The sequence below is a fragment of the Sceloporus occidentalis genome, unplaced genomic scaffold, assembly GCF_023333645.1.
Source record: "Sceloporus occidentalis isolate IW3139 unplaced genomic scaffold, rSceOcc1.0.p SCAF_160, whole genome shotgun sequence".
Lineage (NCBI taxonomy): Eukaryota > Metazoa > Chordata > Lepidosauria > Squamata > Phrynosomatidae > Sceloporus > Sceloporus occidentalis.
Window position 1 is genome coordinate 647,501 of NW_028317140.1, and position 16,116 is coordinate 663,616.

At 39.6% G+C, this 16,116-nt stretch overlaps 1 protein-coding gene across 1 annotated transcript; it reads right to left on the reverse strand.

The window, feature by feature from the left end:
- Nucleotides 1–1,606: 1,606 nt before the first annotated feature.
- On the reverse strand, nucleotides 1,607–2,518 carry LOC149279818 (transmembrane protein 171-like). The gene has a single exon (XM_089500813.1). The coding sequence runs from the start codon at nucleotides 2,516–2,518 to the stop codon at nucleotides 1,607–1,609; it is 912 nt and encodes a 303-aa protein (XP_089356939.1).
- Between the last annotated feature and the right edge of the window lie 13,598 nt (nucleotides 2,519–16,116).

A 16,116-nucleotide genomic window follows, 5' to 3' on the forward strand; every position in this document is an offset into this window, starting at 1 on the left:
GCTTTAATTATTATGTCAGTAAAATAAGAAGGCGGATAGAGAAATGCCAGTGTGATAAAGAGATGAAAGTGTTAATGACAAATCTTATTTTAAATTATACGTTTTTATTTTAAATAAATGAAAAATGTGCATTTTTTTTTTTATCCGAAAAAATAATCGGCCAACGAATAGATTATGAAAGTAATCGTTAGTTTCAGCCCTAGTATACATATATATATAAATAATAGAATAGCTTGCGATCGCCCACGGGGTCACGAGTCCTTTGTAGGCTCCTCGGGGGGAGTGCACCCTGGAACACGCGTACCCCTCGTTGGTCTTTTGTTCTGTACACTTTCATTAAGGGGAACTGATGATGTTTTATGGAACTTCTTTTATTAACACAATGAATCATTTTATATATATTTTGGATATAAATCAAAAAATATATCTCTTTTGGACATTTTTAGTTTAAAGGGATTTTTTATGTGATTGAGGATGAGATCTGTGGCAAAAAGTGACAAAGATTAATATATCCGATACCCATCATATTAATATATAATACCCATCATGAAGATCCCTTCTCCTCCTACCATCCTTACAGCGGCTGCACGAACCAATCAACAACAACCAGCCACTTATAAGGGAGCGATAACTTAATAGGGAGGAATAATCTTACAGCAAAGGAACGTAGCGGCAATTACTATCATTAGGAGCTTTTATCCATCATGGCAATCTAGAGATTTGTTTGCAGATTCTACAAACATAACAGGAACATTCAAAATTGAGAAAACAATAGGTAAAAGTGTACATGCGCTACAACACTCTGTGGGAATCCCACGTTCCCACACTTCAACAAGATAAAAAGACAGATATTGGTGGTGCAACGACAGAAGTAAATATGAACGTAACTAACCCTCACCCCAATGGGTTATATAGAATAAATGGCATTAAAAAAAAAAATAATAATAATAATAATTAATAATAATATAATAATAGTGCACTCTGTATGATAAAAGCAACATTTAAAAAAATAAATTATAAAAAACATTCTGATGAGTCAGACAAAGACTGACTCAAATCATCAGCGCCTGGTGTGATTAGGGATCACGCACCCAACTGTATTTGAATGGAAATATCTTGCCTAGAGCCGGTAACCTGGCTCCAGGGATAAAGAACACGGTGCTGACTTAGGGCAGGACTCCCCCTTTAAGGTGATGGACAGCAGAGTGGATCCAGCAGAGTGTATGGAGTATATGTATATAAACACATTGATCTCACATGTAAGAGATTTATGTTATAGATTCCATACGATAATGTGACCTCGTACACGCGGTATATCCAACACACACACAAACGCACACAGATACTGTTTGAGGGGCAACCATGAAAAGATGTCATTTTATTTATCCGTTATTTAAGGTGGAAGTCTCACGGGGGGGGAAAAAACATTTCAACAGGCGTCATGTACGGTGCCGGCACTGACCAAAAACCCGGTCTGATTTCAGTCCTTTATCTGCAGACCTGGATATTGTCAGATGTGATGTTTTGGGTGACGCTTCCGGCTCAAACTCTGTACTGAGTCGAAATGTTAGAAAACCCCCCCCCCAATAGTTCAGTCTTTCAACGTTTAGGGTCCTGGTGCGAGCTCATAGTCACTCGACTCCGATGATTGGGAAAACGAGTAATACGATGATGATGATGATGATGATGAGCTCTCTTCAGGATCCGGCTGAGAAGGGTATATGTCCTCATATCTTGGAGGTGGCTCCGAAGGGATAGGCTCGTTGATGTATTCTATTCTCGGCCCCCATCGCCATGGAACGGTGTGTATGTCTTCCCCGTCGCTTCCGCCGGAATCACGGTCGCCCCTTTCAAACAGGACGTTGTCGTAGGAAGGAGGGTCCCTGCTCATTGGCCAATCATCTCCTCCTGCAAAAGGTGGAGGTGGGGCTGACGGGACCGTGAAGACTTCGTCACCCACACTTACAGGAAGCGGCTGATATCTGCAGGCTTCTGGGTCCTCCTCGCCGTCCCGACGGTTTTTACTCAGACAGATAGCCAGGCAGTAACACAAGACGATTAGTATGATTACGATTGTCTGCAGTAAGGGAGTTTCACAGACTTTAGGGGGTTTGTCTGTGTTGGATACCGGCTTGCAGGCTGGAAACACAAGTCCTGGGATACTAATCAGTACCCCGCAAGCCAGTAACAGGATCCCGAGTATTACGAACTGCACAAACTGCCGGCTTTTCCCGCAGAGGAAGCTGCTATCTGGATCCGTCGGGTCTCCTTCTAATTCCCTCCTTCTCCTCTCTCGTTGGGCAGTAAACTCTGCCATCATTAAATATGCCAGCCCTATCCCGGCAAGTACCGGGCCCGTCGCCTTGTAGGTGATACAGCTGTCGGACTGGCATGTCGCGAACCCATAGACAGAAAGTAGAGATCCGCCGCATAAGAGCGCCCAGCCAAACACAAACAGCGTGAATGTTATTCTGCTGCTTGTGCCAGGGCTAGGAGTGCCGGAGCAAGTGCGCTCCATGACGGCTGAAACGTGTACCTGTCGGGGGTCAGTCAAAGATGTTCAGGTGCAGAGACTCGCACCTATGTGCCGGCTATTGCGTGCACACGAATGAAGGCCTTTTAATCTCTGCCTATTTTGTCTTTTTAAAGTCAATTGAAAGCTCAGTTTCGCTCCCTGTCGTGGACAGGTAACTGTTATGCTCAGTACTGCTACTGCTCACAATCTGAAACAACCAGAGTGTCTGGATGCGCTTTTACAGAACATCACAGCATTGTGATGTCACAGCACTATGACATCACAGTCAGGGCAGGCTGTACCACAGTGCAAAGGCCATGGGGGTGTTCTGTCCTGCTTCCAAATACCAATACAGCTGCCGCTTTCACAAATGACAGTGTTTTATTCCACAACCCCCCCTCCTAACACGAAGTGGTTTCTTCCAAAGAGACTTTCTGCAGTCTTAAGAAGTAAGGGCTTCTTTTTTTTTTTTTTTTTTTTTTTAAATATGTCTTTATTTGATTTTTTCCGTTATAAAATTACAAGAATACACAAAACAAACATACACATATATTTATACAATACATAGAAGACATCAAAAAAGATAAATAGAAATATAAATAAGTAATTAAATAAATATAAAAGCTGCATTATGGATTTATGTAGACTAGTGGTCCCAAACTATTCATTATCCAGTGATCACTTCATCATAACCAGAATGAAAGCAAACAGTCAACACACACAGGCCCTAACTCGTAATTTCCTCCAGCCTAACTAGCCATGATTCCCATGTCTTAGATTTTGTTTCAGAGGTAAAGTAGGATTTTTAAAGCTGTCTTTCCATTTTTATTTGGAATTTCAGATGGGAAATTACCATGTTCCATGGGATTGGAAGATTTTGTTTCCATAAACAGGCAATCGTGATTTTCACGGCTATGAAACAATGAATAATGAACTGTTTTTCTTTATTACTACAATTTGGCCACTTTAAATGTACTAAAGCCGTTACAGGAGATCGATTAAAAATTGTTGCTGTTACGGCAAAGATTAAATCATACATCTTAAACCATATCTTTTTCACGCCTACACAATTCCACCAAATATGAACAAAATTTCCCTTATCTGCTTTACATCTCCAGCAGGTATCTAAACAATTAGGATACATTTTATGCAATCTCGAAGTACCATCTGTTCAGTATTTTAAACTGAGTTTCAGCTAGCGACAACGAATGTATAGATACCTTGACATCATATAGAGATCTAGACCAGTTATCCTGATCAATCTTTATATTTAATTCTTGTTCCCATGTATTGATGGCTGGATAGATATATTCAAGCATAACAAAACTTATTAAGTCAAAACAGTTTGATAAGACTTTGTCCACATCATTTCCTGTAAATATTTTCTTAATTCGAGTTAAAAGCTCCCGACTAGGTTTCCATAGGTCTTTCATCAAAAAGCTTTTTATTCTCAAATATTTAAATATATCAGCACTAGATAGATCATATTCTTGTATCAATTGAGAAAAAGGTTTAGGTTCTATGGAAGTCATAAGTTGATCTAAAGTTAATATACCTTTAATTCTCCAGTCATCAAAATTTATATCTGAAATAAACAATTCTACAGATTTGAGTTTAGAGAAAGACGGGATCCCTTTATTAAGATTTAAATTTTTCTTGATATACTCCCAGGTTGGGAGAATCTGTCCCAAAATAAAATTGAAAGATGTTTTGGAGTTAGGGAATACCATATAATATCCGCCAAGTTATTAAAACCACCTGTCTCCAGCTCAATTGCATACCACCCTTCATTTAGGGAATTCTCTAATTGCAGTCTATATATATGAACTATTATATTTGCCAAAAGAATATTTTTCAAAATAGGAAAACCCAAGCCTCCATACTTTGGTTTACGTGCCATAATAACAGCTTTTAATCTGGGTTTTTTTGCTTTCCATACGAAACATTCAAAGCTCGTTTGTACCATTCTTATCCAGGGGTCAGGCATACTTAGTGGAAGCATTGAAAACATATATGACCATTTGGGTACTATGTAAGAATTTAATATATTAATCCTTCCCCACCAGGAGAATTCTTTATTTCTCCATTCTTTTAGCCAGATATTAGTTAATTTCAATAATCTAATAAAATTGGTCTCTAGTAATAAAGAAATAGATTTTGTTACACATACACCTAAATATATGAAGTCAGACTTAGCCCAGACAAAATCATATTCTCTTTTAATCTGTTCGATTAAAGAGCTTTCTAGGTTTATTTCTAGTAATGTTGTTTTATTTATATTCATTTTGTAATTCGAGACCTTACTATAGTATTTAAATTCCGCCATAAGAGAATTTAAAGAGACCTGTGGATTAGTGATAGAGATTAGTATATCATCTGCGTACAAATTAATTTTCAAATCTTGATCTCTAATATGAAAGCCTTGAATATCACGGTTATCTCGAATACAAATGGCTAAGGCCTCCACAGATAATATGTATAACAATGGGGACAGAGGGCAGCCTTGTCTTGTTCCATTTTGTAAGGCAAACCAATCAGAACATATATTTGGTCCTACTGTCCTAGCAACAGGATTGGAGTAAAGAGCCATAATTACCGTGTGTATCCAACCCATAATTCCATACTTTAATAAGGCTTTACTCCTAAGATCCCAGTTTACCCGATCAAAAGCCTTCTCTGCATCAACCGACATTATTACCATAGGGATATTCTTCTTCTCTGCTTGGTCTAAAATATTAATAATTCTTCTAATATGGTCACACGATGATCTACCCGTAATAAAACCGACTTGATCCGAATTGATAATGGTATTAAGAATCGATTTCAATCTGTTAGCGAGAATAGAAGAATAGAATTTAGCGTCTACATTAATTAGAGAAATTGGCCTGTAACTAGCAGGATCTGTCGGATTTTTGCCTTGCTTAAGAATAGGAAGGATATTAGCTCTAGACATTTCGCTAGGAAGTTTACCATGACTAACAATAGAATTAAAAGTAAGGGATAAAGAACCTAAAATTTGCTGACTAAATATTTTGAAGAATAGATTTGTCAAACCGTCTGGTCCAGGAGTTTTATACTTAATTTAGATATTGCTACTCTGATTTCAGCTGATGTTATATCAGTATTTAGAGTAGCTCTCTGCTCTATAGATATCTGGGGAAAGTTTATTTTATCGAGATAGTTGTCGATTTCTTCTGATGAAACTTTATTATTCAAATTGTATAGTTTCTCATGATATTGATTAAACTTTTCACCAATTGATTCTGGTGTATAATATATCTTATTCTCTATTATTATCTTGTGAACCCGATTATTACTTTTTAATTTCTTTAGTCTATTCGTCATCCTTTTGTCTACTCTATTGCTACAACAATAGTATCTAGTTTTTAATTTCTCCATATTATTACCTGTTCTCTCCATCAATTTATCATTAATTCGAGCTTGAATTTGTCTAATTTTTTCAAGTTTATCTGTAGTGGGATTTTTTTTATTCTCAGTAACTTCCTGATTATACAATACATATAACTCCGCAAGATTTCTCCCTTGTTTCCTCCTAATTATACTTTTAAGCTTGATTAGATGACCTCTCAGCACTGTTTTAAATGCACACCAATTATTTTCTGGCGAGGTATCAATAGGATTATTCTCTTTGAAAAATAAGTGTATTAATTCAGATAAGTGTTTCACATTATCTTTATTAAAAAGAATGGAGTCATCTAATTTCCAAGTAGATCGTACATTCTTATTTATATTATTTCTAATTTCCATAGTAATAATATTATGATCTGACCAGGTGTTATTTCTAATTTCAATTTTTTGGATCCTATTAATAAGAGATGGAGAGCATAGTATGTAATCAATACGAGAATATGATAAATGAACATGGGAAAAATGAGTAAAATCTCTTTCAAGTGGATGAAAAACTCTCCAAGTCTCCATAAGCTCATACTTATTGAGAGAATTATTAAAAGCTCTTGCTTGGGACTTTATTTTTTCTTCATTGAGTTTTTTTTTTATAGTTTTAGTATCTAATTCACTATCTAGGACACAGTTAAAGTCACCTGCTATGATACAACAGCCGATCTTAATATTGTCTACACGTTCCAATATCTTATTCAAGAGGTGTACTGGGGCAACATTGGGTAAATAGACATTTACCAGAGTAAACCACTCTTCATCTAATTTACAGACTATAATTATGAATCTACCCTCCGGGTCATAAAATTCATATTTAATTTCGATTTGAAGTGTAGCAGAGAAAACTATTGCTACTCCTCTCTTCTTTTTAGTTTCATTTGAAGCTGTCCTCCAAATCTCTAAATTTTGTTTCAATCTTATCAACTCTTTGGGTAACATTTGTAATAGTTTCCTTCATGGTTAGACAGTGTAAATCAAGATTTGAGATTTTATTTTCAACATCAGATAATTTGTTAACCAGCTCATTTATCTCCTGCTTAATTTCTATGGAGCCTTTAGATATTTCCTTCTTAATTTCTTCAAAATGAGCAAGCATAAAATCTTGAGACACTGATGGTGTAGGACTAAGACTGCTACGGGTTTGAAGGACCTGGGATTCATCCCACTGAGAAGTTGTTGACATATTTAGATTTTTTTCTTTATTTCTGTCCTGGGAAGGAGAGAAAAATTCCGCCATTGATCCAAGTTGTTTCTCTTTTTTCTCTCTTTTTGGTTGTTCTTTAGGGAGATCTCTAATCACATTCCTTTTAGTTGCCATGTTGTAAGAGGAAAGAGTATCTCCACAGAGCAGAACAATATAATATCACCATATCAAGTGTATTTCAAATAATTAAGTTTAAAATATTCCGAATTCATTTAAAAAAAATAAAATAGATTTCAAATGTTTTTTTTCAGGCCAGCACCTCGTTATAAGCTTTGGTTTAAATCACCCAGCCTACATATAGCCGGAATTCAGCCGTCTTCCCGGCTTCAGCTCTCCAACCAGAGCGATCATTAGGTCTTTTGTTTGGCGCCCTTTCAAGCTCAGCCGTCCTCGGGCGACATCAGCCAGCAACAGCCAGCATTGCGGGAAACTCCTCCTCCCGTCCACCGGAGTCGACGCTGGAGCCCAGGCGCTTCCCCGCGGGCAGAAGAGGGGCAAACAAACAGATCCGCTCGACAGCCGGGTCCCCGTCCGATAAACCTGCTCAGTCGGCCTGACTAAGCACGATACCGCTTGCCAGGTTGCAGGCACACGAGAGCGAGAGGACGGCGACGTTATCTCCAGCTACCCGCCTCTCCCTCCGATCCCTCCTTCCCTGCAGCGAGTGCGCATCTCCACCTCCACCTCCTACGACGTGCACGTAAGGGCTTCTTTTGACGTTGCGCATGCTTCATAGAAATACTTGTGACTTGTTAATAGATGACAATGTTGAGGATACTTGGACAGAAGAATAAACACTGTTTACATGTAATAAAAGACAATTAACCCTTTAAGCACCAGACTGTTTTGTGGGGTTTTTTTGTTACCCTTCGTGACCAAGGATGTTTTGACACTTTGTGAACCCATGCAAGTTTCATATATATCATATTTTTTTCAGGACAATTGTCATCAAATTTGCTAAAAATTGATGAAAATTGATAAAAAATTGAAAAAAGGGCTTTTTTTTTTTTTCCCACACATCAATGTCATATGTTACAGCTTGTGCCCCGGAGTATGCGGGCTGTATCCACTAAATGACTGTGGCTGCCTTATCCATACAGGTATATGGACAGGCTGTCTGCGGGAGACAGAAGCCGCAGGGGCGCCCCCTCCGGCGCCCCCTCCCACCCCCTGTAAGTTGTACAGTCACGTGTCTTTCGATGGAAAGTGAGTTAATGCAGCCCGGTACATAGGTATCCCATCCCCGCCATTGCGATAACATATAATAAATAACGTGTATCCCTTCCGCTGGGGCTTCTATGATGGAGCTCCGGAAGGTAACGTCACGCTGGTGCTCCACCATAAAATCCCCGGCGGAAGTACCGGCAGCAGCGGAGGTTGTCTACGTGCATCGCGCAGACGTCCACCGACTGCCAGAGAGGAGCATCCCCCGCAGCACTACAGGGGACCTGGATATTCCTTTTTGGCAGCCGTTGGGCCTCTGTGGACATCCTCTGCTGCTGCCGGCACTTCCACTGGGGCTTCTATGATTGTCACATGACCTTCGGCCACAGAAGCTCCAGTGAAAGCGTCGGCCACCAGCAGAGGTTTATCTACATGCATCGCAAAAACGTTCACCCACTAGACACCAGGGAGTCTGGAGCACGGGGGGGAAAGTCTGGGGGGGCTCAGAGTGGCATACCACATACCTTCCGGCTGTATTCTCTTTAATTGTCTGAATGTTGTAAATGTTGCACACGTCATGCCTCTGACGCTCTTGTATTATCAGGCAGAACGTTCTAGAAGGATTTCACCTAGGTTGAGTTGGCCACGGGTAGCAGTTCCAGGGAGCGGCAGCCCCTCTTCCACAGAACTGGGGGCCAGATCACCCTATAAGCCGATCAGGCTGCCCAGGGGACCACTTCTCTTTGGGCCAGATCGGGAGATCAGATAACTCCCTGGGAAGCAGTAGATTTGTGCAAATGGACCAAAAACAATATGGAAAATTTTTTCATTTAGTTTTCTGGCAACGAATTTCGGTTCGGACGGCACCCAGAGGGCGGAGCCACGGGGACACCCTCCCCCTCCCCCATTACTCCAACCATTTCTCCGTTTGCAGAAGCGCTCGGTGAGGCCTGATGACGAAGCTGATAACCAGAAGGGCGGACAAAGAACGAAGACAGGGACATAGAAGCATCGGCTGAGAAAGTAGGAAGATATTGACAGAGAGTGAGTGTGAGAGAGAATGAATGAGCGTGAGAGCATGAATGAGTGTGAGAGAGAGCATGAGCGAGCGAGAGTGAGATTGAAGGTGAAAGCACATGAATGAGAGTAAGAGAGTGAGTGTGTGAAAGCGTGAGTGAAACTAAAAACACTGAGCTCTCTGCTTCGTTTTTGTTTGTTTCGTTGGGGGTCCCTCCTCGTTTTTGGACATTCATACGACTTAATGAAATCGTTAAATTTTGTTGAAATTAAAATTTGTACAAATTTCGAATTTAATTGTAAGGAGTAAGTGGTAGTGAGTAGCAGCGCCCAGCCCTGATCTGTCTCCGGCTCCCCCTAGTGGCCATGAATTTACAAACAACAAAAAATTATAAACAATTATTCCAAATTTATACATTCGATAAAAAGGAACAGAACGCGTTATTAATGAAAATAATTAATAACCTTCGTAAAAACTCCCAGGAGCAGGGCCAATCAAGCAACGTAAGTTAATTAGGTTTCCTTTACTGAGAGGGTGGTAGGTTTACTAAGTGGAACAGCCTCCTAGCAGAAGTGGTAGAGGGAAATACAGTGAGGGAATGTAAACATGGATGGGATAGGCATACGGCTCCTGAATCTAAGACGAGACCAACGAAAAATTATTTAAGGGGTCAAAGCATTAGGGTGTTTTACCTGCACATAAAAATCACCCTGTGTGATGCACCCTCTTTGCCCCGAAGAACTTGCAATCTAAACACTGGAATATCACAGAGACAAACAAAATAATAAAGAAAGGATTCAGGAAATTCCAGCATTTTCCTAGCCGGCTGGTATAAGGACTCGTGTCACACTTTTTGAAGGCAAACTGAAGGGGTTTTTACTGAAAGTGTCCATTTTACCCCCAAAACCACTCCGCAGCCCAGTAACCCCCGCCCCGCCCGCTTTAACCCAACGGCAACAATTCATATAAAATAAAAATAAAAAATAAAAATGTGCTAACATTTAAAAATTATTATGCAGTGATGTCACTAGATGAACCATCCAGTACCAGCAAAATGTGTAAAAAAAAATATAAAAAAAAGTATTAAAAAAAAATAAAAAAATAAAGTTTATTATTTTGAGCAAGTGCTAAAATTTCTCAAAAATCTCAACAAAGAGTTAAAATAAAAGCACTTCAAATACCCAAGGGGTGTCTAATATATAAAAAAAATGGCTGATGGGGTAAATGCCCTATCTTTGAGTGGCCGAGCTCAAAGATAGGGCATAGGTACAGACTGACCAAAATGGAGAAAAAAGCTCACTTCCCAAGTGTGGCATTTTAAATCTCAAACAACACGACAAACCCATGCATGTCGGGTATCACTGCACTCAGGAGATGTTCCTGAACACACATTGGGGTGTTGTTTGACAGTGGCATATACCAGGACCTGTATATCTATAACTAAAGTACAATTTGTGTGAAAAAAAAATAAAACAAATGACTAAGTGTAGTTGTATAATTGGTGCATGGAAAGGGTTAAAATAACAGCATTTGGAATACCCTGGGGTGTCTAGTTTTCAAAAATATATGGTTTGACGGGGTTAAATTGAGTTAACCGGCTTCAAAGATGTTCCAAAGAGGAGATGGAGGCAGACTGACCAGATTTGTTAAAAAAAGGTTTGGAAATCATAAAACGCTGCTTGTACTTATTGCCCTATAACTTACAAAAAACAGCAAAAAAACATAAAAACATTGGGTATTTCTAAACTCAGGACAAGTAGTAGAATCTATTTAGCTAGTTTTTTTACTTGCTTTTTTAGGTGAGTAAAAGATTTTTCAAATAAAAGTCATAAAATGTGTGTTTATTCAATTTTTCAAATAATAAATAATACATTTTCAAAAATAATGGCATCTGAAGAAAGCCCATCTTGTCCTGAAAAAAACAATATATAACTTATGTGGGTACACTAAATGGGTGAGGAGAAAATTACAGCTGAACACAAGCACCACAAAAGTATTAAAACAGCCTTCGGTCCCACAGGGTACAAAAAGAAAAAACAAGCCCGGTCCTTAACCCCTTAAGGACCAGGCTGTGTTTTACCTTTTGTACCATTGGGACCGAGGCTGTTTTAACACTTTTGCGGTGTTCGTGTTTAGATGTAATTTTCTCTTCACTCATTTAGTGAACCCACACAAATTATATGTTGTTTTTTCCAGGACAAGAAGGGCTTTCTTCAGATACCATTGTTTTAATCATATTATCTAATTTCCCATAAAAAAATTATAAAATATGATGAAAAATGTAAAAAAACCCACATTTTCTTTTACTCATCCAAAAAAGCTAATGAAAAAACCTACTAAATATATTCTACTATTTGTCCTGAGTTTAGAAATACCCAATGTTTTTATGTTTTTTTGCTTTTTTCTGCACGTTATGGAGCAGAAAGTAGCGTTTTGCTATTTCAAAACCATTTTTTCCAAATCTGGTAATTCTTCCCCCCATGTGCCATTTCGGGTATCTTTGAAGCCGGCCAACGCAATTTACCCCATCAAATCATATATTTTTAAAAACTAGACACCCCAAGGTATTTCAAATGCTAGAATTTTAACTCTTTCCATGCACTAATTCTACCACCAGTCTTTGTCAAACTTTGTGGTAGTAATTTATTTTGTGTTTCTTATCGCTAAAATTGCTCTTCAGGTATGGATTTACAGCTCCTGGTATACATAACTTTCAAACAACACCCCAATATGTGTTCGGCAACATCTCCCGAGTACAGTCATACCCCCCATGCATGGGTTTACATCTGGTCATTCTGCTCCCATGTCCTAATAGGACCATCTTTGAAGCCGGCTAATTCAATTTACCCCATCAAACCATATATTTTTGAAAACTAGACACCCCAAGGAATTTCAAATGCTAGTATTTTAACCCTTTCCATGCATGAGATTTTACCACCATCCTTTGCCACACTTTGTGTTAGTATTTTTTTGGTATTTTTTTTTACACAAATTGTACTTTGGGTATAAATTTATAGCTCCAGGTATAAGTCACTATCAAACAACACCCTAATATGTGTTCAGGAACATCTCCCGAGTACAGTCATACCCCACATGTATGGGTTTGTCTGGTGTTTGGGGTTAAAATGCCACATTTTGGAAGTGCGCTTTTTCCCCCCCCATTTTGGTCAGTCTGTGCCTATGCCCTATCTTTGAGCCCGGCCACTCCAATTTACCCCTTAAAACCATTCATTTTTTTAAATTAGACACCCCTTGGGTATTTGAAATGCTTTTATTTAAATTTTTCCATGTCAGGATTTTTGGGAAGATACAGCGCTAATTTTAGCATTGCTCATAATAATAAACTTTATTTTTTTATTTTACTCTTTTTGGACTTTTTTTTTACATTTTGCTGGAACTGGATAGTTCCTCTAAAGCATAATAATTTTTAAATGTTACCATATTTTTTTCAGCTTTTTGTTTTTTCCTTTTTTTTTTAATTTTTTTTTTTTAAATATTTTACTAATCACATAGTGATTAGAAAGCTGGGCTCCACTGACCTGTATGGTTGAATGCAGTACCTGTATTCAACCTGCAAGTGGAGCCAGAGTTCTCTAGAGGGTCTGGAGACCGTCTAGCGAACTTTTTCAACTTTATTATTTTTTTTCCCGGGCCGCCGCCATCTTGCGGATGACGAAGACTGCGTGCAGCTGCGGCTGTGACCGCTCTCCGGAGCGGTCACAGCCCGCCCTGGGGTAAGTTTGGTGTCGCTGGATGCCTCCTGATCGAGGCATTCCAGCGACAGCATTGAAATTTAGGAGGTGATCGTTGATCGCCTCCTAAACGCTTTTAAAACGGGCGTCCGCTTGACGCCCCGGGGAGGGGCAACACCGTTTAACCCCTTCAGTACCGGGACGTACCTGGTACTTCCTGGTTAACATTCGCCGGTAGACCGGGACGTACCAGGTACGTCGCCGCCGAAAAGCGGTCCCGCGTCGCACTGAACGCCGGGATCGCGAAGGGCTGGCTGCTACTGACCGCTGGGCGACCCCTAAGGGGTTAATTCTTTTTTTCCCCTTAAAATTGTGGGTGGGTGGCTGTGGGTGGGTTAGTTAGTGGGGAATTGATTAGTTAGTGGGGAATTTATCAGTTAGTGGGGAATTGATTAGGTAGGGATTAGGGTTAGGGTCTAGGGTTAGGTAGGGAGAAAAAAAAATAAAAAAAATATATATATAAAAAAAAATAAAAAAAAATATGGATAGGTTTTATACGGTGGAAGAGGCATATAAAATGTTGGCCTCAGACACTGACACTGCGTCAGACTCTGCCACTGACACTGCGTCAGATTTTGATGTGGGCCAGTTTAGCAGCAGCTCTGATGATGCTGCACCCCCAGTTAAAAAGAGCCGTGTTGCTTCTACTACTACTACTACTCCTGATCCCTCTGATGAGTGGATCCCTGCAGCTGGCACTTTTCCAGATGTTCCCCCCCTTCACTGCCACTTCCGGCATTCATCCGGATGTCGCAGAATATACCCCAAGCCAGTTTATGGAGCTGTTCATGGGCAATGAGTTTTGGGAGGCGTTAGTTTACCAAACTAACTTGTACGCTGCCCAGGAATTTAGAAATAAAGCAAACAAGCAAAAGGCATGGACTCCCACTGATGTGTGCGAGTTAAAAACATTCTGGGCACTCACCATGATAATGGGGATAATAAAAAAGCCCACTTTAAAGTCGTACTGGAGCACAGACTCCATTATTTCAACCCCAATTTTCTCCAACACCATGAAAAGGGGAAGGTATGAACTCCTCCTCCGCTTTTTACATTTCAATGACAATACCCAGTGCCTTCCCAAACATGACCCCACATATGACAGGCTTTTTAAAATTCGCCCCCTTATTTCTCACTTCCAAACTAAATTTGCTGCCGTTTATACCCCCAAGCGAGAAATTAGTATTGATGAGTCCCTAATGAAATTTAAAGGCCGGTTAGGGTTCAAGCAATACATTCCCTCTAAACGCTCCCGGTATGGGGTAAAATTTTATAAATTATGTGAGAGCAGTAGTGGCTACACATATTCCTTCCGGGTTTATGAGGGGAAAGATGCCAAGCTTGACCCACCAGGTTGCCCAGACCATCTGGGCATAAGTGAAAAAATTGTCTGGGACCTTGTTTGCCCCTTACTGAACAAAGGGTACCACTTGTACATGGACAACTATTATACAAGTGTCCCTTTGTTCAAGTTGTTGTTTTGTATGGACACCTTGGCCTGTGGCACCATAAGGCAGAGCAGAATAGGGGTCCCAAAACAGATTAGAGAAACCAAACTAAAATATGGGGCATCCTTAGCTTTACGCCAACAAGAACTTTTGGCTGTAAAATATAGGGACAAGAAAGATGTGTGCATGTTAAGCACAATTCATGACGATGCCACTGTTCCAGTTCCTGTCCGGGGCAAAACTCAGGTCCAGAGAAAGCCTACCTGCATCAAGGCCTACAATAGGCATATGGGGGGAGTGGATTTGGCCGATCAATTATTGCAGCCATACCTCATAATGAGAAAAACCAATACGTGGTATAAAAAGGTAGCCATTTATATTATGCAGATTGCAACTCACAATGCATTCTTACTTTTTAAAAAAATACACCCTGCCAAAAAAAACAAATTTTTATCCTTTCAGTTTTTGTTACTCAAGGAAATCTTGGCTCCAGCTGAACAAGGCCCCTCAGCGTCTCTGATAATTCAGGAAGAACATTTCCCCTTCAAATTTCCTCCAACCTCCAAAAAATCCAAAACACAAAAACGGTGCAGGGTGTGTTATGCCAAAGGGCACAGGAAGGACACAGTATTTTACTGTTCTGGTTGCCCTGATAAGCCCGGTCTGTGCATTGGCAACTGTTTTAAGGAATTTCATACAGTTGCCAGGTACAAAAAATAATTTAATTGTTTCTTAATCTTAATCTTTCTTACAGTTGCCAGGTACAAAAAATAATTTCATTTTTTCTTAATCTTAATTTTTCTTAATCGTTCTTAATCTACTGTTCTTAATCTACTATTCATAAATATATACTATTTTGGGGTACTTTACAGTGGGGGCTTCCAAAATGTCCCAAATGAGATATGGGCCCAGTAAACCAATTCCTGAAAATTTGCGCATGTTATAGTTATGGTCTCATGGCTTCCTCAAAAAATGCATGAACCATGCATGTGAGGCCATGATGGAATCGGGGGATCTTGGTGAACAAAATATGGTCTTTTCTTCCACTGTTGCACTTATGGTGTGCAAGAAATTCAGTGCAACAATGAAATGTATGCGTTAAAAACGCAATAAAATAATTTCCCTGTGAAGTTTGGCAGACATCAGTGAAGAAATGGCTAGCTGAAAACTGTCAAAACTACCCTAGTTGAACACCTTGACTTGTCTACTGATCATAAATATATACCTTTATGGGGTAATTTACAGTGGGGGGCTTCCAAAATGTCCCAAATGGGATATGGGCCCAGGAAACCAATTTCTGAAAATTCCAAATGTGAAAACGAAAATGCGCATGTTCCAGTTTTTGCCCTCATAGCTTCCTCAAAAAATGCATGAACCATGCATGTGAGGCCTTGTTGGACTCATGGGATGTTGGTGAACAAAATGTGGTGTTTTCTTCCACTGTCGCACTTATGGTGTGCAAGAAATTCAGTGCAACATTGAAATGTATGCGTTAAAAACGCAATAAAATAATTTCCCTGTGAAGTTTGGCAGACATCAGTGAAGAAATGGCTAGCTGAAAACTGTCAAAACTACCCTAGTTGAACACCTTGACTTGT

What these genes read in the sequence shown, in the direction of transcription:
- LOC149279818 (XM_089500813.1), bottom strand. Translation starts at nt 2,518, where the DNA reads ATGGAGCGCACTTGCTCCGGCACTCCTAGCCCTGGCACAAGCAGCAGA.